General features: G+C 32.9%; 1 protein-coding gene across 5 annotated transcripts in view; it reads right to left on the bottom strand.

Annotated features, from left to right (window-relative positions):
• The window catches only part of LMO3 (LIM domain only 3), a 434,186-nt gene that overhangs the window by 39,092 nt on the left and 370,377 nt on the right, over positions 1 to 24,717 (bottom strand). For all 5 annotated transcript variants that reach the window (XM_069106149.1, XM_069106153.1, XM_069106151.1 and 2 more), the window contains one exon: positions 22,241 to 22,454. In XM_069106149.1, coding sequence (XP_068962250.1) covers positions 22,241 to 22,454 — 214 coding nt within the window. The remainder of the gene's footprint in view (positions 1 to 22,240; positions 22,455 to 24,717) is intronic.

Genomic DNA, 24,717 nt, shown 5'->3' on the forward strand with positions numbered 1-24,717 from the left:
GGCTGCCAAATCTTCTCCAGTCTGTGTGAAAAGGAAATGAGGATATTTCTTTTAAGTAAGCTGCCAGTATCTACTTATTTCAGTCCATATTAACCATAAGCTAGAATAATTATTCTCAAAAATTAATTGCATCAAGCCTAAGTCCCATAGCCTAGCATGCAAGACTTCAATTAGCACTATGCTCTACAAAATGATGGCTTTAAACATTTGCTGAATTAATACTAAATGCTCTTAATCTCATTTTCATTACTTCCTTACATAAACCCCCAGCCCTGATCAAACTAATCTGTTTGATATCTTCTACATATACACATACACTATTTCTTACCTCTGTCAGTGCCCATGTATTTTTTTCTACCCAGAATATTCTCTTCTCCCTTCTATGCCAAGAGAATTTCCTATATATTCTAAAAGGAAAAAAAAAACCCTCAAATTCACAAGTCTCCTTCAGGAAACTTTCCCCTAATTGATCCTATTCTTATTTGAAAACCCCTTGGTAATCACTTATTGTGTATATACTTTGTATATTTGCACTTGGTGATGTGGCACTCTGGAAGAAGTGGTTTTCTCTTGTTTCTCGTGTATTTATTCTATTCCCAAATCCCATAAGCTCTGCAAGGTCAGGACCATGTTAAGTCTGTTTCTTTTGTATCTTTTTCCTCCTTCCCACTGCCATCAAATCATTTCTAAGTAGTAAAAAAATCAAATGTTGGTGGCTGTCATTTCTGTGAGTTGTTTTAATTCAAAGGTAAAATTAAATAAAACCATATTTATAAGAGCCCAGGCTCATTGATTAAAAACACATCCTGGTTTAATTAAAGAGGAATTTATTCTTTAAAATATTCAATTCCTCTCCAAAAATGTCTAATCTTGTCAATCTCTTATTTTATTTTTCAAATAAACTGCCACTTTACTCAGAAAGCCTGAGAATTAAAGAAGAATTTGAGATAATAACTTCAACGAAGTAGTAGGATAAAAAATAAATTCACAAATATATTAAGCATTTTTCTATCAAGTACTAAGAGAAACTATAAGGAAATGATAGGATGAGAAATTATATTCAAAATTATCTATAAAATTAATAAAATATATGAGTATTGATATACCAAGATACATGCAGAAATTAAATTAACACAAATAAAAATACTTTACAGAAATAAAGGGATACAAATAAGTATAAAGATTCAATGTTCATGGTTAGGTTGCATCAATATAATAAAAATCAGTGTGTGTGTGTTTGTGCACGCACATATTTGTGTGTAATTTTACAGCATAAGTGCTCTATCGAACTTCCAAGTATTTTCCTTGAAGAATTAGATAGAAAAAAATTCCTCCTGAAGAAACACAAGGCTAAGAATCTTAAAGAAAACAACGGGGGAAGAAGAAGGAAAACTGACTATCAGCTTTCAGATTGTACCATAAAGTAGGCATCCTCAAAACTCTTTGGTACAAGTTTTAAAAAGTGTCAGTCATTTAGATAACCAAGATACTAGATAAATAGATAAGCAACATACATAAAGAAGAAACCTGTATGACAAGAACTGCTATGAAACCAGTAGGTATTTTGGCAGAAATTGGGCTCATACCAACATTTTACATCTGAATCAAAATGAGCTCCTGTGGATACATGACTCAAATATTAGGTCATATTTTGCAAAAAATATAAAGACAGAAAGGAGAGAAAAATAGGTACCCTTTAACAATAATGTTGTTTATAAATCATTGAAAAGCTTTCATAGACAAAATCAATGTAACTAGAAAAAGAAGAAAAACTTCTGAGTGTGGAGGCAGAATAATGTACTGGATAATCAGTGCTAAGACTTGGGAGTCAAGAGGATGGAGTTCAAATCCTGCCTAAGATATTTACTTGGCTGTGTCACTTTAGACAAGTCACTTAACCACTGTTGCTCATTTTGTTTGTCATTTCTAAAATGAGGGATTGATACTTGCTGGCCTCTAAGATTCCTTTTGACTTTAGAAACTTGATCTTCTGAATAGGAAAAATACAAAACTGATAAAACTTTGATATCCAGGATATATAGAAAATTGTCTCAAATATATTGGATCAAAAAGTCATTCTCCAACAGGTCGAGAGATATGATAGTTTCCAGGATAAAATAATTATCAAATTAAAGTGTTCCAGTCACCAATAAAGCACAAAATAAAATTAATAAGGTTTCACCTCACACCCTTTAAATTAGTAAAAATGTAAAAAACCAAAAAAACCCCAAACCATGTCAATCACACCTTTTAAATTAGTAAAAATGTAAAAAAACAAAAAAAAACCCAAACTGTGTCAATGTTAGAGGGACAAATTAATACCCTGTTGATGAAGCTGTGAAATGGTTCAACCATTTTGGAAATTAATTTAGAATTATGTGCTAAATGGCTTTGTATTAATTTTCGTTATAAGGAAGGTTCCGTAGAGAAAAGATAAGTACAAATGACCCTTGTGAAAAGAGGCAATCATAAAACAATTTTTAAAAATATGCTTACTCTTGTCAAATATACAACAAAATAGACATTCTTAGATCAGATTTTAAATTGTAGTTATTTACATAGTATGGAGTTTATCGCTTCTAAGTTGTTATTATCAAATATATTCATAAATACCACAAAATGAAATACACAAAGAATCATCTGTCTACATGTTTTAAGAAAATCACTCGGTATGTCCATGTATCCAATAATAACAATTTGTTAAGCACTGTGGAATTATAGCATTCTAAATAGTTAGTAGCTGTTTAAAAATTCTGAAGCATTCCTAAAAGGTTTCACTTACAACATTACAGCAATAAAATCTTATTGAAGTGCTGCTTTTGTTAATTTTCTACAGACTAGACAGTGAAGAATTCAAGGTTTTTTTTTTTTTAATTTTGTTTTAAAAGTAGCAAATAAATTGCTGTTTTGTTTTTAAATAAACCCCTGGCCTTGAGTTTCGTCCTCTTAATAGTAGCCTACATGGTTGACTACTTTTGGTGTTAAATTTTCTTAAATTGTATTTCTGTCAGTATATCATTTTTTTAAGCAATGGACCCTATAATAGCACACACTGGTCTGTCAGGAGTGCATTTTAAACAGTACGACAGTTATTTTTCACTACAGGAGACAAACAATGATATGTATTACATGCAGTAAACATTGCCTTTGAAACACAGGGTTGTTTCGCTTTGCATTCATCAGTCTATAATCTTACTGTGCCTTTTATGGGGGTGGCAGAGAAACCCTACCTCTCATTAATGATAGCCAAAGGCTATAGGTTTGTAACAAGCCTACGATACACATTCACATCTCATGGAACAAAACCTTGATTAAATATTACATGAGATGGTCGAAATATGGCAGAGTAGATTAGGATATATTTTGAAACTATTAGTAGCAAGGAGGTCATTATGAACTATAAACTTACCCACTCAAATATACATGCATCCACAGACACACATACATATATGTATGCCTGTACACACACACCCAAATCAATTTAGACTTATCTAAATTGTTTTATAACTGTGGCATACAATTAAATCAAATAAGACTTCATTAAATTCTTATCATGTACCAAGCACTATGAATACAAAGCAAAAAGCTAAACTATCCTTCCCTCAAGGAACTCACATTCTAATGGAGACAACATGCATGTAGATATACATAAAAAAAAGATAAGGTAACTTGGGGTGGGGGTGGGGATGGGGAATAAGATTTTCCCCCCAAAAGAACAGAAAGTGATTTAAATAGTAAATAACCAGAAGCAGTTTTATATGCGAATTCCTTAATTAATCTAAATAAACAGAAGTGATCATAGAAAAAAAAATGGTTTGCAAAAATCAAAGCCAGGAAAGCGAAAGGGCATCAGCATTAGGCAGTATAATAATATTTAGGGTGGCCCATCAGCCCTGGAGTTAGGTAGACCTAAATTCAAATTTGACCTCAGACTTTTAGCTGCATGACCCAGGGCAAGTTTCTTAACCCCAATTTCCTTCCCCTTTTCCCCCAGCCAAAAAGAAAAAAAGTATTTAGATTTCTTTATTCAGACAACCATGGTCAACTCATTTCCTAGTTCTGGGATTTAATTTTCTCCTCAACAAATGGAGATAGTTGAACAGATTATTCAAAGTCTATCAACATACACAATTGAAAAAAGCAAAATTAGCATAATTTTAAAATATAAATTAAACTTTTAGTCTAAAAAGAAAATAAAGTTATGGTGCTTTAAGAGGATGAGTAAATAATTAGGACAACAAAGGATAACCCTGCAAAGTCTCTAGAAAACCATACCTGTATAAATGACCCCTCGGATTTAATTCTCCCTAACCCTATTTAGTAACCTATTTTAATTTCAACAAACCTCACCATATATGATTCTTCCTAGTTAAAATTCTTAATGCTATGTATGTTGTCTATTTTCTCTTATTTTTCTTTAATGCAGATAAATGAAAACTGGTTTAAAAAATCTTATGTTTTACAATCCTTTATTTGTAGGAAGCCCATTATTAAAAATCTACCCTCTCTGTGATGACTGATCCTAGTTTCTTGAACTTTTTTTCATGTGCCTTTTCAATTATTTAAATTATCTTCCTAGCTTTGCCAAAATCCCTCAATAGTGCTCTTCTATAAAGCACCTACCATGTGCTAAGCACTGGGTAGGGGATAGAAAGATAAAAATGAAATAATCCCTTCCATCCAGGAATTTATCTTCTATTGGGGGAAAGAAGTAAGTGTGTGTTTATAGAGGGAGGGAAGAAGACAAGAGAGACAGAGACAGAGAGATAGAGAAAGATTGGAAATTCATAATGGGAAGAAGGGGAACAGGGAGGCCTTCTGTAGGGAGTGGCATTTAGATCTTTGCTTTGAGGGGAGAGATTCTACAAGGTGAATGTGAGAAAGGAGAATATTCTAGTGTATACAAGGCACAGATATTTAACATTACATGTTTCCAGTCAAAAGCAAGTTCCTTCAGTCTCTGAGGTCTACAATGGCCTTAAACTACACCTGGAATAAGCTTGGAATAACTTAGCAGTTCTTAAAAGAGTTGAAATAGTGAAAGCAGTGCTAGATTTGTAATCAGATGACCTCCTTTCAAATTCAAGTTGAAATAGGTTACTATTAAAGTCCCTTCCAAAGGTAACCCTATGATCCTCTGATAATTCAATTCACCAAACAATTAGTTGTACCTATATATTTAGTATTCTAAGTGCCAAAGGCACAGATAGAAGTTAATACTGATCAGGAAAATTCAAACTGGTATTTTTCATATCTAACAAAGACATGAGGGCTGGGAGGTGGGGTGGTTAGGCGGGAAGATGATTGTAAGAAGAAACACCACTTTAAAATTAAGTAAATTTCTCAAAGAAAACAAACCACACATTTGGAGTTAAAAGAAAACTTTAGTTTTTAGAATAGAAGCATACTTCTGGCTTATAAGACAGTAGGAGTTCTAAAAAGACAAACTTAGATATACAGATCAATACACAAAATAAGCTATATGATTTTTATACTTTAAATGTGAATGAGTCATTAAATGAAAAAAGAATTGTTTGGCACAAACTCTAATGAATTAATACTTAACATATTTTTAATGTTTTTTAAAAGTCATGAATTGTTCCCTCAAAAGCTGGCTGAAAATCTCAAAGGCCCAAGAGAACAACAAAATAGAATTCGTAGGAGCTAGATTAGTTTAGTTCATAGTAAATGCCTTGGTTTCAACACCTGCCGCTTAACTCTTCATAAAATGGAATGACATGTCAATGAGATCAAGCCCCAAACTTGCCTTTCAAAAAACCAAATATTAAACTTCCACTCATCTTTCTCTGATATCTCACTGTGATGGGACCAGTCCCAAGGCATTAAAGGTTATGCAAATAAAGCACAAGCTCTGTTACCAAGATGAACCGGTTTGAAACATGAGCCAGACAATGGACCTTCATATAGCTGTGATCTGAGGATCATTCCCCAAATGCTGACCACTGGAATATTCCAGTCACACTAGTACATAAAGACAATCTAGAAAACTATTGTAGAATCGTGAATCTTATCAATGCAAGTACGTATACTAATAAAATCATAAATCTATGCAGTATTAAAGTAGAAAAAAGTTCAAATCAAGTGTTTAAGAAGGGTACATAGGCTGCTTATGCCAAAAACTATCAAAAGCTGACTCTGGATAAGAAATATATTCTCCCCATCTCAGTTTCATGGGTGTTCTCCCAGCTATGAGAAAGATAGGGGACATAGTAGGAATAGCCTAAGGATATTGCAGAACCCAGTAACCTCAGGGTGATGAGAAGAAAAGTGCATCACAGTATAATTATTCATCTCTTCCTTGCTCTCTGGGTAGCTAGGTGGCATAGTAGGTAGAATCCTGGACCTGAAGTTAAGGAGACCTGAATTCAATTGTGGTCCTAAGATACTTACTAGGTGCATGACTCTGGACAAGTCACTTAAACCTTTGTTTACATCAGTTTCCTCATCTATTATATGGGGTTAATAATAATAATTATTATTATTATACATAATACATTATATAATAAATAAATAATAATAATAATAAAGAGGCACTTCCCCCTTCTCTACCCCCTCTGGGTTATTGTGAGGATCAAATGAAATAATAATTATAAAGTGCCTTGCGTGACACATAGTGAGCACCATATAAACGCTATTATAAATAAGCACCAAGTGTTATACATTCATCTTCATAGAACCTTCATGTGCTTCCTTAGCAGACCTGAGCCACCACTTGCAAGGACATTTCCTCTTTATCACATCCAGACTATGGATATGTACATGGATTGCTTTAATTCTTTATCCAAAATATTTTAAATGTAAGCTTACCTAAGTAAAAAGTTTGTCCAACTTAAAATTCTTTTATTTGTTTAAGTCAAAATGGTCAGTAAAGATGAATGAACATAAGTCTTTATTTAAATTCCCGATATTGTTGAACTCTTCTTCCTGATTCCTGAAAAAAGCTTCATTTCAAAGCAGAATGAAGGATGGAAGACAAAATGTAATTTAAAAAAAGGCATCTCATATGACACCTTTGTGTTTTTCTTTATCAACTCAAGATCTTTATCAAGATTTGCCTACATTGATTTCTTTTCATGAAATCAACTTTCTAGTCTTTTTTTGAAAGTTGGACTTGAATCTGGTTATAATAAATGGCCATAACTTTTATTTCAAATATTTAGAATAAAAGACTCAGTGTCATTTAAAGAAAATGAAAACTCCAAGATTAGAACTACTGACATTTCCAACTTAGGGCTAGAAAAATGGCAGCCTCTAAGGGACACAGGTATGTAGAATCTACTTCAACTAAGTGTTCAGATCAGTCACAACATGGTTAGGAAAGAGTCTTACATGTATTCATCAAAAGGTCACAATTCAATAGCATTAAAATAGGTCTATTAGTATGAACTACAATATATGTAGTGATGTAGGGCAGGGGTTTTTTGCCTAATTTACAAAAGTTCATTTTTGCCTTTGTGTCATAAACAGCAGTGATGTTTAATTTAACCCATGCAATACAATTCACCAAATTATTCAGAAAGTCAGATAACAGAAACTTAAAGGCCATTACCATAGACTTTCGTGATAAGGAGTAAGGATATTTCAAGCAAATCAGAATTGCTACATAGCCACTCTGACACACTAATAGTGAAAATTTCATGAACTGTGTCCTATGTTGCCAAATGAACTAAATTTAATGAGACATTAACATGGTGGCAGCAGACATTGCTAGACACATGGACCAGTCTGGTTTCTCAGTATTAAAATCCTCCATCATTCTTCCATTAAATAAATACATCTTTCCTCCATTTACCTGACTTCCTTTCAATGTCACCCACTCATGTTACTTAAATGAGACCTTAAGTTAGAATCACATTAATAACTAGGGGGTGGGGCCAATCTAAATAGCATGGCTAGAGATCCCTGAGATGAATAGTCTCACATCTCAATCTCTCTTTATATTCCTTTCCATTTATAAGGATGTTTTGACCACAATCTGGAATCTGTGCAGTGTGGCTGGTAGCAAAAGCAATGGTGTATTACATCTAGAAGCATGAAATCTAAAGACATGTTTATTAAGGAGAGCTATACAGTATCAACAAGGGCGCGGCTGCTGTGTGTTGGACTGTGCTGTAGGAAGAGAAGAGAGAAAAAGCAGTAAAAACGGTACAACTATACTCTAGTTCTCCCTCCAACCAACTACTCATCGAAGATGATGCTAAGGCCTAAACATGGTTCTAAAGGTAAGCTACTGGCCTGTAAAGAAACCAATCAATAACTACATAGTATAACACATTCTGGTTTTAGTTGTTATAAACTCCCTTACCCTGCTTCTTACCACTCCATCTACTACTATAACTCTAAGGAATAAAGCAGTAGGATATGTAAAGACATTTAAAGTGGCATGTTACAAGTATGGATGCATAGGAACAATAGTAAATTATATAAACTAGATACAATTCTAGTAAATTATATAAAAGTTTAGAAGTACATCATCATTATCTCATCTGTTTCTATGTTCTTCATAAAATGCCTAGCAAAATTATGTGTGTATATTTCAATGTGACTTATTACTGATGAATACTAAATGTAATTATAACATATGGCACCAATATAATCTGGATTTCATGAATGTGTCACATTAAACATTTTAAATACAGATATGTTTCCTATTATTGGAATAGCAAAATAGTAGGAAGAACTTTAGATTATTGTAATCAAAAGCACAAATATTCTCATAGTGAGGCTTCCATGGAAGATGTTTACTTTGACAAAGTGAGAAGAATCTCTTTCTGAAATTTTCTACTTAAGGTTCAGAACCAAAATTTACCCTCGGATTTCAACTCCTAAAAGCAGGGAGGAAATGCTCAAGTACAATCCGGAAAGCCACCCCACTATTTTGAGGATGAGGCAACAATACAGAAAAGTAACATCTATTATAATAACTAAAAGCTTTCCCTCATTCCCTCTGGTCAGGAACATTTATTCCTTGGGTTTCATATATACATTTCAATTCTCTAATGTACTTATCTTGTTTTGCAATTGTTTGCATATATATCTGGTGCTTCCAGTATACTGTAATTCACTAAAGATAAGTATTGTTTATTATCCATAAACTCCATGTTCTCCCTAGTCTGCACAGTAGAGGATTAAGCATTTGTTGAATGGGATATTGTTTGTGTTTATACACATTGGTAACCCTGGCCTTCACCCATGCCTGGGGAACTGTTTGCTGCAGTCTATCAAGGAGATGGGACTTCAGATTGATGTAGAGAGAGAGTAAAAGACTTTCTGAATTAGTTCCAGAGACATCATTGACACAAAGAGAAAAAGTACAGACATATAGGGGAAGCTGGCTCTTCAATGTTTTCCTGATTTCTGACTTAACTCCCTAGCAAATGTTTAGAGAAGACCTGCCCTTGGGTGAGATTGAGTCTTTTTCCACTGGTTGAACTAAGATCTTAATACTCTCATCTAAAAAGATAATTTACTCTTGTTGGAATTGTTGGGTGTTGTGGGTGGGGGAAGAGGGAAAGGGTCTATTCTAATATGTGTAACTTCTCTAACTCCATTTTCTCTTTCTCTGTTTTGCTTGAAAAAAAATGAGTTCACTTGCTAGTCACTATTTGTGATGGATTTTGTATTGGTGGGAAGAAGTCAAGTTGGCCAGAGTTAACTTAAGGTCTATCCTTCCTATTAAGAGTAATCAGGGAAAACAGCCTTTGTTTTAAGTCTATCATCCCCTAGAATACCAATATTTGGGGATGCAGACAGATATGATTCTAGCCTAAAATCCCTCACAGAGTCTGGAGCACAGAGTGCCCACCTGCAGTGGGATTCCTGGGATTTGCCTATCCCTTTCTTTGTAGCATGCTAGTGATTCAGGCAGTCTTGGCTTTACTCCTCTCTGCAAAAGGCAGTCCAGATTTCAGATCTCTACGTGCCACAGTGAGCAGTGTCTACATAGTCAAATCACATGTAGGCATAAATGTCACATATCTGTATAAAAAAGTTTCCCAATGCAATTCTAAACCAGTATTTAGTAGATTACAATCTTAAATGAAAAAAAAATGTTAGGGAGAATGACAGCAAGAAGTTATCAGCATCATTACCATAGATAATGTATACATTGGGATTACCACTTCCCCAATGTGCTTGATATTATGCCTCTCTGTGCAGTCAATGACCACATTAGCTTTATTTCACTGTCATATTACATTGATGACTCATTTAGACCTTAGAATTCCCTAAAATATTCAGTTTTTTTTTCTTTCAAAGCATACCACCCCTATCTTATGTGGAACTGAGTTGTTTTTTTTTAACCCAAAGATTTCCCCCCCCCCTTTTTTTTATTCAAGACCTATGATTTCACTGTTGTGAGAATTATCCAGTATGGAAACTCCCTCCTTAGAAATAGATTCAGATTAACAAATTACATAGGACATAAGAGAGCAGTCAGGGCATTGAGAGGAAGTGGGATGTTCCTGGTCACATGCCTCGGTGTCAGAGGCATGACTTAAGCACAGGTCTGATTAACTCCAGAGCCAGCTTTCTAGTTACTCTGCTATGCTGCTTAGTATTTTATGTGTATCCTCATTACATTCCATCCTCTTCTATTTGATCCAAATTTCCCATCTATCACAATAGTTTTAAATTCTGTCACCCAATGATTTAGCAATCACACCTACCTTTGTGTCACTAGTAATTTGATAAACCTGTTATCTGTGCCTTTATCCATATTATAAAGAAAAGCACAAAGCCAAATAGCCTCCTGGAGGAATCACTTGAGGTTCTTTTCAAGCTCATATTAAACCATTAATGACTACTTTGGGTCCTGTCCTTCAAATAGGCTAACCACAATTAGCCTATATCTTTCCGTGTTGTCCACAAGAATAGGACAGATTTTGTCAAGCATTTGGTTAAAATGCTAAATTGTTCAAATCATCTCCTTGCTCTATCAGTATATTAACCCTGTCAAAAAAGGAGAAGTCAGTCAAGATTTTAGAATAGATAGTTCCATTCTGACTATTCAGTTGCACCTACTACTTCCAAGCACACATTATTTTCCCCCATAGCCTGAGATCTCAGATTCATAGAACTGTAAGGGATCAGCTAGTCCCTTCTTCTTCATTTGATATTTGAGGAAATTAAGGCATATATTTTAAATGATATTCATTTAATCAATAGCTAAACAGAGTAACTGGGAAAAGAACCCAACTCTTCTGTATCTCTTCCCTGTCCCCTTCTTTTCTTCAATACTATACTGCTTTCATATTCCACAAAATGACACTCTTCCTGAAATATTTCTTTCATTCATGCTTTACCTTTAAAGATGCCAAGCTAAGAACATACACATTTATTCGAAAGGATCCATGATTACCACTTGGGGAAATATATTTGGCATAGGTATATAGAGGTATGCCTTTGTTCATGTTAGACTTTAGAAACTTCCTAAATCCTCACCATTTTTATAGATTCCAGCTTCTTAAAAATATCTCTTCTGGGTCTTAGGGTGTTTTTACCCTTTGCTGCAAAATTCACTGATTTAAACAACATTATCTCTAGACTCACATGCTAATTTAAAATAACTTTAAAGTGCTATATACACATAAGGTGGTTATTATTGGCAGTACCAGATTTGGTAGTATTGGATTTTACATCTGTATATCACCTGAGTGCCATCCTCTGCCAACTCACAAGGTTGGTCCTCCTATAGACAAGCCTATGCCATGGTTAACAAATTCTGTGGTTCCATATCCACTTAAAATCAAAACCTCCAAATTCCCACTGAGGTGTTTAATTTCTATTTGGACATGGAACACTACTTCAAAGAAAATATATTTTATGAAATAACATAGCAAGGAAAGTTTTCTTCCGTAAACATAAATATCATAAGTGAAAATAATAGATATGCTTTGTCAATATAGGACTAAGGCACACACACAGAAGGGCAACACTGGTTTCTGATGCTTCCAGGTTGTTGATATGATCCTACTTCCAGGCATTCACTCTCTGCCAAGTGTTATTCCCTGCTTTCACATGGCTCCCATTCACATTGCTCCCCTGGTCCTATGGGTACTTTGTATCCTTAACAGAAATGTCCTCTCTCTCTTCCATATGGATGAAAGAGTGGACTATGATGCCATACTTTTAGGTTAAAATCAATAGTTTTTTCCTGTTACAATAGAAAAAAGAAACCTCACAACTCAAGACTACTCTGCTACACAAATAAAGAAAACCCTCAAAAGTATACTTTTCCCATTAAAAAAATTGGGTCTGTTTCCCCTCAACTTTGGCTATTTAGAAATGAGAGTTCCCTCTCCCAGGAAAGACTGCTTGCTTTCTAAGTGAGTGCCAAGCTTTTTGAAGCATAAAAGTCAGCTCCAGCTTCCTAGTGCCTTCTAGTTTAAATCTGCTTTTTGAACTGTCTTTCCTGGTCACTGAATGCTATCTGTACCTCTTTATCTTAGGCTCAGAAATTTCTTAAGACTCCTTATAACTTCCAGTGGTTAAATTATACCTAATCATTATCCATTTAAATGGCAGTCTGAGCCAAGTGACAAAGGCTTTCAGGGTCCACAAGTTTCTTAATTCTAAAATTATTTTGCTTTCCCATGTAGAAGAGTTTGAAGTGGAAAGGACAGAAACAAACTTAAACTCAGGGGACAATTCTATTATCTTTCTCTTGCCTAGCTACATTAAACAACCTTCCAGGGATCGGACCCTATATCTGTGGAATACCTCATGGTTAAAACACCCTTCACAAGTTATTTCTAAGCATATCCACAATTGTTCCAGAGAGCGAATATTCAACCTAGATTATAAAATGTCCTACTTCCGCTAATATCTATAGTGCCTGGGACTGTGCTGGAGAGACAGTACTTTTAAAAAACTACTTGAATATACTGAACTCTACAAAATAAGTAGGCATCTACCAACTAGTTAAATTAGATATCTTAATTAGACTAAAATCAACGGATTGTTTTCCTCTTTCACTCTTTTTATGTAGTCTCTTCATGACTCCACACATGTGCACTGGCTGTCACCCATACCTAAAGGAGTTTTTCAGTGCTGATATTTTCTTGTCCCTTCAAGTCTCAGATCACTTATTATACTCTTCCCATCATTCATTCAGCTACACACTTGAAAATGTTCTAAAAAAAAAAACTTTGCATAGAATTATCATTTGGATTTATCATATGGAATTGTGATCTATATAAACAAAAATAGGATTACCTTGTATTTTGCACAGGAATGTATGCTCTTTAAGGGGAAAAGCTGTCACTTATAGATTGTATTGTATACCTTGGGACTAGAACAGTATGTGAAGTGCTTATAATATAATAGGACCATAGATTTAGAGTGAAGGGGCCATAAAGGTCATCCATCCAGTCCAAACCTCTCCTTTCAGAGATGAGAAAACTCAGACCTAGAGAAACTGTCACTCATTCAAGGTGGCCCAGATATTAAGTTTCTGGAAGGATTTGAACTCAGGTTCTCTGATTCCAAAGCAAGTGCTCTTTCAACTATAATATATTATCTTGTCTAATACATATCTACTCTATGATCAAAGACTAAATGGAATGAAAATATAATAAGGCATCTGAGTAGAAACATAATAGAAATCATGTACATAAGATATCCTTAAACTATTGGTTGTAATTTATAGGAAAAATTATAGGATCTAACTAAAATGAACAACAATGCAATCTTTTGAGTAATAGTCTACAGAAAGCAAAACCTCCTAACCATGCTCCATTCCAGAAAGAAATTGTTGTTGGCAAGCCAACAAAAAAGTCATAGAGCAAAGAAAATAGCATAAAACTTCAAAAAACAATAGCAAAAAGATCTCTTTTAAAAGCATAGTTGCATATATGACAACCATAAAAAAATTTAAGGAGATTTTTAAATTTCTTTTCATTTAAGGAGGGTTAACAAAATTATGAGAAAAAAAGGCTATAAGAAAAATGAGGAAGATATAAACCTTTAAATAATAATTCAACTCAATCAGTAGTATAAAAATCCAGTCTTTTTTCCAATCCTTGGTATTTGTTCCTTGTTGTGGTTTCGTGGCACAAGCAGGATAGGAATTTCTTTCTCTGAGGTTCCTGGACTATGATTAAAAGTCACAAAGTTTAATACTCATTATTATTTCTTATCAGATTATATGCTTATATTTACTTCAAGTGATTATTTTCATTAATAAAACTGGTTTACACAGAAGATATTCCCACTCCATGAGCAATAAGTTTTGTTTAAAATTGAATTTGGAAGTACTACTCTGCAAACCACTTTTATATTCTAGAGTTTATTTCCTTGTTAGTCCACTTAATAAGTTTTCAATATTAAATAACACTATGTATATACATCATCTTAATATGGAAAACCTACACTGCCTTGTTTAATTTTAGACATTCTATCTCTTCCAGGATGTCACAAGTATGCATTTATCCCTCTGACTCTACTATGTGGCCCTAGTAGTATAACTTTTTAACACCATGAAACAAAATTATAAAGCCACAAAATAACAATATGTGAAACTAAGAGTTGCATGAAAGGTTATGAAAATATGCGGGTGAAAAGACTGTCCAAGATGTTTTGACATATAAGGTTCTAAGACCAAAACATTATAATTCAAAAGTTCCATTTAACTTTGCTAATAGTCATATGATTCTATAATAGGAAAAATGTAAAGAAAACTCATGGCCTAAACACAGTTTCAGAATGAAGGAATATTAAATTAGGAAGATATAAACATCTCGCTTTAAAATGGCTAAAAAGTATAGCTTCCCATGCTTTCTAAGGTAAATATCTACTATAAAGGAAAACTCTCCTAGAATATAAAGTAGGGAGAATTTATTAAGCACAAAATCTGACAGTGGAAGGAATGTTAACAAGTATGCTATTAAACAGCACTGAAATAGAAGCAGCAATAACATCTGATTCAATTAAATCACAAGGTGATTTAGGAATTTGAGTTTTTAAAAATAGGCAAATTTTCTACTGAAAATGTTTACCAGCCACTTTCAGAGTGTCTGATGTTTGAAATTACTAGATAATATGTCTTAGCAAAAGATACCATCACATTTTCAAGTGCCAGATTCTACCAAAGAGGATTGAAAAGACTTGAGATTGTCAGTGGAGGAAGAGTAAAACCATGATTTTTAACATCCCAAACTTTTCCCTTCACATTCCTTCATGAAGTTGGTTAATTCTCAGCTTTAATCTCTTGCTGTTCATATATGATTTTTCTACTTTAGTAGTGGGGAAATAGGATTCTTAATAAGAAAGGTATCTATATGCTCTTATTAGTATATCACTTATCCCGAATAGTGTTAAGAACCAGCAAAAATTACAGAAATGTAGACAGTGAAATCCAATGTCACATTTTTACTGTTTTGTGGTCACTTCTTAAGTATAATAAATTAATTCTACTACAAAGAAAATAAGAAAACAATAAACAGCAATAAAAATATAAAATATGAAACTGGAATCAATTCCCAAGGAAAATAGCATTTAGGTTTCATGCGTTCTATATTTCTCATGTTAATTCAATAAATGCTATTAACCAAATCCTTTTCATGGAGAAAGGGAGAAAGCTTAGAATGATGCAAACTCATAGAAACTGTTAAGGAATTTTCAGAAAGGAACATCAAAGACTTAATATGTTTTCTGAATTTTATGAAGGAATATTCAATAGTCATTTATATCAAACAAATATTTTAGGCTATACTTGATATAGAACAAAGTCTTACTATGCTATGCTCACAATTATTTAGTTCACAGGATAGATTTAGAATCTGACATTTACCAAATTACTGTTTTCATTCTGCTTCTTTTTGTCACCACAACACAGAAAAATTCTATTTATTTTTCATTTTGCATTGTTGAAAGAACATTAAATTCTATTAAAGGGCTGACCAATTTTAACAGTAAGGTTACAAAGCACTGTGTTCACTTTGTTAGATTATAGAAACATCCAAAAATAGAATCTTAAACTCAGAAGTCTACATATTTACCATGTGCAAAATAAGCAATTTTGCAATCACAAGTAAGTTATTTCTGGATGTATTTAATCCTAAACATACTTGTGGAAGCAGGAATGTGTTTTTTCCCTACTAAATCCAATATATCTAACTAGTATCTTATATGTGAAAGTTATCTGGACTTAATAATTACATTTTAAAAGGATAGATTATAGTCAAAATGAATAAAACTATAAAGAGCATAGAACACTTTATGATTTCTAAAGGCCAGTGGAATGCTATGTCTAGTTATGGTTAAGAAAACATGTATTTTACATTCAAAAGACGAAATTTCATAATTATGTAATGCATATTTAAGAATATTACAAAAAGTTCAAAAAGCTATAAAAGCACTCAAACACATACCTAAACAATAATTTTAATAAATTTTTATCTTCCTCACCGAAGCCACCCATGTGACAAGAAGTTTACTATTAAATACTACAAACGACCACTGCTTATGCTTATTTAGTTTTTTCTATTCTTCTTCCTATGGTGCACGCTGTGAAAATTCTTTATAAAATGTATTTAGATGTTTACTGGGATATTGTGATATAGTCTACTACATATGAAGATGCATTCTATAAATGTTAAAATCCACCCTGATATTTTTTCGTTTGGAACAATATTTTGAATTTATAAAAATTAATAAGAGTATGAAAAGAATTCAAAGAATATTATGCTTAAATTATGAAATAACTGACAAATAGATTGTGAACTTCCATAGGCTTAAAAACATTTCATACTGGCATTAACTTGGAAAATTATATTGGTTAAATGTGATGATAATAGGAATTTTGTAGGAGATGAAGCAAATGAGTACAGAGGAATAAGAGATTACACTAAATATTATTAAAATTATTTGGGTCTCTGTTTCCTCATCTGTAAAATGAGGGAGTTTGACTAAAGTCCCAATTGAACTGAATGACCTCTAAGGTCCCCTCTATGTGCAAAATCTCTGATTCTGTAATCTTCCATGAAATGTAGTTTACAATTTTAAAATAAAAAATTATTTTTAAAGAACAATGATGCTACTTTTTAGAAAAAAAAAACCCTCCAAAAGTCAAATACTGAATTTTTTAAAACGATTAAAGGAAAGAACAACGATTAGAGGAAAAGTTAGAAAGTTAACCTTATTACTTAACTCTATTTCAACATTTTATCAAATTACTGTGCAGCATCAGCTAGATAACCTGACATCAAGGCATGTATGACATATAAAGTGATGTAAATTAATAGCAGCAATATTTTATGTATTAATATAATTCTGTAGAAAAATCTCTAGATTGACAATTTATTTTTAAGCCAATCCAAATTTTTAAAGTCTTAATTATTAGTAATTTCTTATTTTGGAGCTCTTGAATTGAGTTACTCTTAGAATAGGAACTTTAAATACTTTAAGAAATAAGCAGTTATATTGAGAATAAAGTAATAATCCTAACTTAGTGTTCTCATTTATAAATAAGTAATTTGAGAGAAACCTTTATCTCTACCTAAGACAGAATAGCAGCATATGTTAGGTTTTTCCAGTAAGAACATTTTTTCTGTTTTTTTTTTTCCATTTTTTATAGGAACACAAAACTCAGATAGCTTCCATAATATGCAGAGTAAGCAGCTTTCAAAGAGCTACTTGGTAAGATAGCATTCACAGAGATTTAACTCATACTATAAATTAACTTAATGCTTTGAAATATACTACAAATAACTTGGCAGGTTTAAAGAAAACAAAATTGCCAGAAAGCCTGAATACTGAATCTGATGCTTTTTACTTTTCTTAAGTTGAAAAGTACATTTTCCTTTCAGCTTTGCTATTTTAGTGAGGGCATGCAAGCACACACATGCCACAAACTAATTCTAATGATTGAATGAACATTAAATATAATGATTGAATGAACATTAAATATTTCAATCCGTAATTTGTAAAAGAAATACAAACTAAGCAAGGTTATTTCCAATCCATTAATTCCCCACTGTTGATATACAATTAGTATTAAAACAAATACTTTTATATGATGGTTATTAACCTTTTGCACAATGGTGGACTGATGCTTTAAAACTAAATTGAGCTAGACAGCTAACATTAATTAATTTTACATTGTTACACATATCTCAACAGTTCTAATTCATTCCAAGTTTATCTTACTTTATAGAAAGGAAAGGGAAAATGTGGTCACCTATAGTTCTTAACTATATAGGTTCCGAATTGAAGAATTTAATGTTCTTGATGATTCAACACTGATTGGTACATATGATCCATAGGCTTAGCATGGAAAGCAATAATACTTCAGAAGTCAAAATCTATTATTTTTTGAGTTTAAGGAAAAAATATTTATTTGAGGGATATATTCTGCTATGTCTTAGATAAGGCTTCAAAAATTTAGTGATATGTTGGAGAAAATTAAGGAATCTCACCATTATGAACACAAACCAAGGATAGACCATTAAAAAGATAGTTCATGTGAATGTATAGTCTCTATATGTATGTGTACATACATATATAATGTTAAATTGAACTAGATTCTTAAGGTTCACCTCCCACCCAGATCTATCCTATTTGTGCAGAAGTCCTTTATTTCAGTGCAGGAAGTACCATGAGCATATATATGCACACATACATACACCAAAATACAAAATTATGCATTCAAAGAAGCTGTGAATACGACTCCATAACTTTATTGCCTACAAATGTTTTTACATTTGAGAGTTTCTCAAATTGAGAGTCTTTGCCAGCTGTCATCACAACCTTAGTCCCTGACTATACTGAAGTTAACAGAGCAACAACTAAGAAGTCCACAATTTCTCCTTGTCATACATCAAAGGGGAGATGTTAAGTGATTAAGCTTTCCTGCCTCTCCTTTATACAAAGTAGTGACAATTTCAATTTTTAATACAGTCATCTAATTATTTTCTAGTCTAAAGCAACATAACATTCATTTAATCAGGTTTATCTTATCACTACCCACACTCAAAAAATAAGTTTCTGGAGATTTAGAAAAGTAGAAAATAGCAACAATATAAATGTTTTAAGTACTCTACAGCCTGCTTATCTCAAAATATAAATAGGAAAATAGGAAAAGTCCAAAATAGCAATGTTATGTAAATGAAACCACATTTTCTAATCTAAAATCTTTAATGCAATGTCTTTTAAGAAGTGAAAATTAAACAAGAATAAAATCACATTTTCATTGGTTTTTAACTAAATTAATACTTCTGAGTGATGAAAATGTGGCAAAAGAGCAAATGATCTATAGTGCTACTATCTAACACCACTGAATTTTATTTTTTACTGTATTCAATGATGCTCATTTGATAATATTTAAAAATATTTATAATTTGTTTCAAATGTAAAATTAGATTTCAAAATTACAGATTTCAAAAAAGATTACATATTTGCACAGAATTTTGGTGTCTGTGTAGATATCCCAAGGTAAGACTTCATGTTTTATATTTCAAAAAGTTACCTCTGTGTTTTTTAAAATAAAAGTGCCTTTTTAAACACACACACATCTACACACACACAGTCTTTTCCATATTATGTTTGTATTGTCAGAGGTGAACGACTAATTCGCCTGAAAGATTCATTTTATTAATAACTCATATGTTCAGTTTTAATAAGTAGTAATATTCCTTTAATAACTAGCTTGAAATGTTAAGGCTATTAACATAACTGGCTATTAAATGTGGTGATGACCAGTTAAGAAGAAATGGCATTCTGATAAACAGCCATATAGTCATTCAGGATGCAGGATTTTAGAAAGTAAATGAAATTTTCAAAAGCTAAAAAGTTAAACAGCATTATATTATTTAGCAAGCTTGAAATTAAAACAGCTAGAAAATTTGGGTTCCATTATGGTGAGGTCAATCATGGAGACGATTTAATGTATGCAGTAAGAAACTTGAATGTCAAATACCATGTTTAATATTTGACGAATTCATGGGTGGGAAATAGTTAAAACTTCTTTGAAAGTCAAATTAAGTTCATATTGATGCAATAATGTTCATTTTGCTTTATTATATCTGGAGCTATTTTGTCCAGAAGTAATCCTGAAAAATTTTGTTTGTAGCAAAATTTTAGCTGAAAAAGGAACTAGATATTGGAGCTTTGTATCCAATTTGAAAAATTTTCAAAGCGAAAAATGGTACATTAGTCCATATAATTCCTGTTCAGGTTAACCAAGAGTTTAATTTAAGGAATTTTAATGTAAATTTATCTGAGAGACTGTTAGGAAATATTATGAGCATAATATGCCTATGGATAAGAGTTTAAATAATGTGACTGCTTGTTATTATAGTAGTAGCAAAACTATTAGGATGATAAATAAGTTGCAACAGATCCAGAAACTTTTTAGGTAGAGGATCAGGAAATAAAGCTAGTTTACAAATAAACTGAGGGGAAGAAAAAACAAGATTTCAAATCTTAGGTATGCAAACAGACATAATTCTATTATCTAAAACAACAGCCAGTTATTTGCATTGGTAATTATTAAAGATTGAAACCAGAGTTATAATTGGGGCATAAAGTGGTGACTGGGGCTCTTTGCCCAGGGCACCAGAATTTAGAGGGTACAAAAATTCAAAACATTTTTTACTTCATCAGGATAGGAGCTACCATAGTAACTAACTGCCCCTCCAATTCAAATGAATTTTTCTTTCCTATGTTATTTTCATATCATGAATAACTACATCCTCACCTACCAAAAGGACAAAAAATGTTAATCTGATGGCTGATTAGTGCTTAGTTCTGGGTGCCAAAATTGCTACTCATAGGTTTGACTAAGGCATTTTAAATAGTCATTTCTCACTTTTAGACTCACATTCATATTGAAGATCAAAAGTTCACAGCACCATAATAAGTAAAAACATAGAGTAACCCAACATAATCTACATGACCTGGGAACAAAGTATTGGGTAAAGTTAGAAAGCTTTTGTGCCATTTTTAAGGATGGGACCCCAATTCAAATGAGATGCTGTTTGTACTTGTAAGTGAATGTGCGTGAAAATGAGATTGGGTTACTGTGTATAGGAATTTTATAATCTCCTAAAAAATGTGATCCACTAAAGTTAGTGGGAATAAATTCACAGCCTTACTAACTGATCAAGTTGTATTTCTGACAGGGCTTTAAAAGAACAGTTTGATTTAAGTTTCCCACCAGAACATCAGCACAGGAACAAGAAGTCATCACGTTAAGTCCATTGCCAATGTGAAGTTTCAAATGAGTCCTTCATTATACAGTAGTTTTTCAACTGGGGAAAAAATCAATTCACACTCATTTCTGAAACTCAGAGCAATGTGCTTTGTGAACTGACATTTTGGAAGTTAGTGCCTATCCAAGGGCAGGGAATTCTAGTATGAAAGAGACTTATTAGAATGAAGTTTTACCTGATTGCTAGCTTCATAACCAAGGGCACCAGAGCACTCCTATATCTCTTTAGCTATTTTACTTACAGGAGACATGTCATTTGCTAATGACAGAGTCTTTTAATATCTTACTTTTCATAGAGTTACTGGCAGGTTTAGTATTTAAAATTCAGGGTTATTTTTGTGCTAGTCAGCATAACATTTGGGGGAAGGAGAGTCTGAATCACATGTATGAATGCACACTAAAACCCTTTACCAAACTGCAAGAAAAGTTCTTCAAAACTAATATTGGTTAAGAATTTCAAAACTGTCTTTATATGGGAGATGAATAATTGGTCAATTCTTTAGGTTACTAATTCTTCAAGTCCAACTAATAACCAGTGACAGAATAATTTCACACAATGCTCTCAAACCTTTGTGTTTTTTTTAAACAGGGTTCAATAAAATCAAATACTTAGTTATATGTGTGTGTATGTGTGTTTGTCATAGCCTTAATCTATCTAATTTCCCCCTTTCCCTCTGTTGAAATAATCTGTGTGTATGTATGATTTCATACATACATAAAGATATGTGTGCCTATATATATATATACACAACACATCCACAACTGACATTTGCTGGCAATTTCAACAGACATGGAGAACTGAATTTACAAGTTAAGTAGACCAGGTTACAACATTTTGCTGATATCCAGTGTAGTCATTTTTTTATGTTGTTAACATGACCAAAACACAGAACAGTTCTGAGGATTGAATTTAGTATCATTCACTTGGGGAGATATGTTGTGAGGTAATCCATGAAACTTGATCATTTTTTAAAAGTCTAGTCACCTCTGGTATACAAGGAGAATGCCTACCTCAGATAGTCTCTGCGACAAAGGATAAGGTTTGCTTTAGTGTACAGGGTGGAGCCCACCTCTCCCAACCGACAATCACAGCAAGCACACTTCAGGCAGTCTTCATGCCAATATTTGTCCAGGGCCTTCAGTAGATACCGGTCCTTGATTTTACGGTTGCAGCCAGCACAACCTTTCGGCTTGGTGTCTGGCTGGACTGAGAGCATTTGTATACCTAAGAAAGTTAAAAAAAAAAAAAAGCAAATAACTGGAGCTATTAGATGGAATAAAAAGATAGCAAAGACCAAAATCAGACTAAAAATTCAGCATTGCTTTCTTTAAAAGTATAAGGTCTTGTTTTTTTTATTCTAATGATGTTTGCTGAAAATATAAAATAGGACTTAGGCTCTCATTTACACTTTATACTTCCTTTCTCAATTTATTTCCTCATCCATTAGTTCATCTTCCAAATATCAAATGGTAAAAATTTTATATGTATATGTGTATATGTGCATATACATGTATTTGTAGGTATATTTCTATATATGTATATGCATGTATGTGTATATATACACATATGAAGACAGTGAGAGAGTGTATTCATGTCATGGTAAGCAGCTGTTATAAATATGAAGCTAAGTAATATTAGATAATTGTATAATGTTTCTGCTCCTGAATAGAACATTTCCCTTGGGGAGCAAATGTGATTAAAATTCTAAACAATTTTTAAAGAAATCTACTTAATAATGCACCACACATAAATTTGCCCTCCAGTACATAAGTGTCAATCTTGAAATATCTGACATAGCTAGGTTAAAATAACCACTTAATGTGTATTTGGTGGTAGGAGAGTAGGGTGCCCCCTGTGTGGGAAAAGCAGTTGGCATACAGTAGTGGAAAAGGTATATGACACAGAATTTTATAACAGATCAATTAAAGATTCAAACATTCCTAAATAATGGACACTTCAATATGTGGTCCTTATGGTAAAAGAGAGTATAGCCACCAGTGTCTACATTAAAATCATATAAACTATGCATTTTAACATATTAAGTTATAAATCTAACAAAATATTGGATAATACTTTAAAACAGTATCAAAGAAGGGCCAATTGTAGTTACATTTTCACCTCAAAGGTCAGTATTCGAAGACAGACAAGAGTCATTAATCACTCCTTACCAAGATTTTTCAAAAAGTTCTTTACATAAATGTTATACATTCAGGTACTAGTTATCATGAATAAGAGGCGTCTATCCAGTTCTATAACTTGGCCATACTCTTTTTAAGAAATTTATTTAGTATTTTGTTTTCCCCAATTATATGGAAAAACAATTTTTAACATTCATCTTTAAAACTTTGAATTCCAAATTCTCTCCCTTCCTCCTTCCCCGCCCCCCATTAAGAAGGCAAGCAATTTGATACAGGTTATACATGTGTAGTCATGCAAAATATTTCCATATTAGTCATATCGTGAAAGAAAACATAGACAAAAACCCTCAAGAAAAATAAAGTAAAAAAGGTATGCTTCAATCTGTATTCAGACCCCATCAGTGTCTGAATGGATAGCATTTTTCATCATTAAGTCCTTCAGAGTTCTCTTGCATCATTGTATTTTGGCCATACTCTTGAAAGTAAAATATACTCACCTCTAAGATTCCTCCTTTTTCCTAAATTGATTTTGTATTGAACATATACCCTCTCCCTAAAGCCAAATCATAGAACGTTTAAACTGAAAAAAAAAATCTCCCATTCTCTTATGCGGAGCCTCCTACTAAACCCAAATACGTGAAATGAAGAAACAGAGGCCAGAAGCCAAGTGGCTTCTTCCGAGGTCATACAGTTAATTAATGTTACAACTAAGATTAAAATCCTAGTCTCCTGAATGGTTTGTTCACTAATTCATTGCTTCACAAAAGTACTGAAGCCCAAACTTGGAAGCAGAGAAAAGGATGTTTTACACTAATTGTACATGTTCTTACTAACTACTTTAAGAAAATAAAGGCCACATTCTATATCCAGCTATCCCCCATTCCACCCTCCGCAATTACATAAGTTTTCTTCAACTTTCTACAAGTGACATTATAGTAACTGTTCTGCCATAGCCTTTAAAATTCTACATCAAATCACTTAGGCAAAGAGAAGATACACATAATCTACATAGCTTTGTGTAAGAGAAGACTTCTGCACAGATTTTCTTTTTTTTAAGGAATGGTGAACATTTGTTAGAATGAAACTTCCTCGACTGAATTTTTTTTTTTTTGGTTCAACCAGAGTTCCAGACTAGATGTTGAGTTAAGAGTTCTTTGTACAGAATAGCAGGCAGTATCCCTGTGGCCTAATTCCTCTCCTTTGAAGGAACTAAGAACCTAGGATAGATCAATCATAACCCTTAGTAGTCCTGCTAAAGCTTACTTTCTAGAACTTCTATCAAATGAAGATTCTTTGATCGTAACTGGTTATTTCTAGTACAGTTCTATAGGGAATGAATTCCATCAATT

This window comes from Petaurus breviceps, unplaced genomic scaffold, assembly GCF_028583685.1.
Source record: "Petaurus breviceps papuanus isolate PSGF00001 unplaced genomic scaffold, PetGlider_PUasm1.0 78, whole genome shotgun sequence".
Lineage (NCBI taxonomy): Eukaryota > Metazoa > Chordata > Mammalia > Diprotodontia > Petauridae > Petaurus > Petaurus breviceps.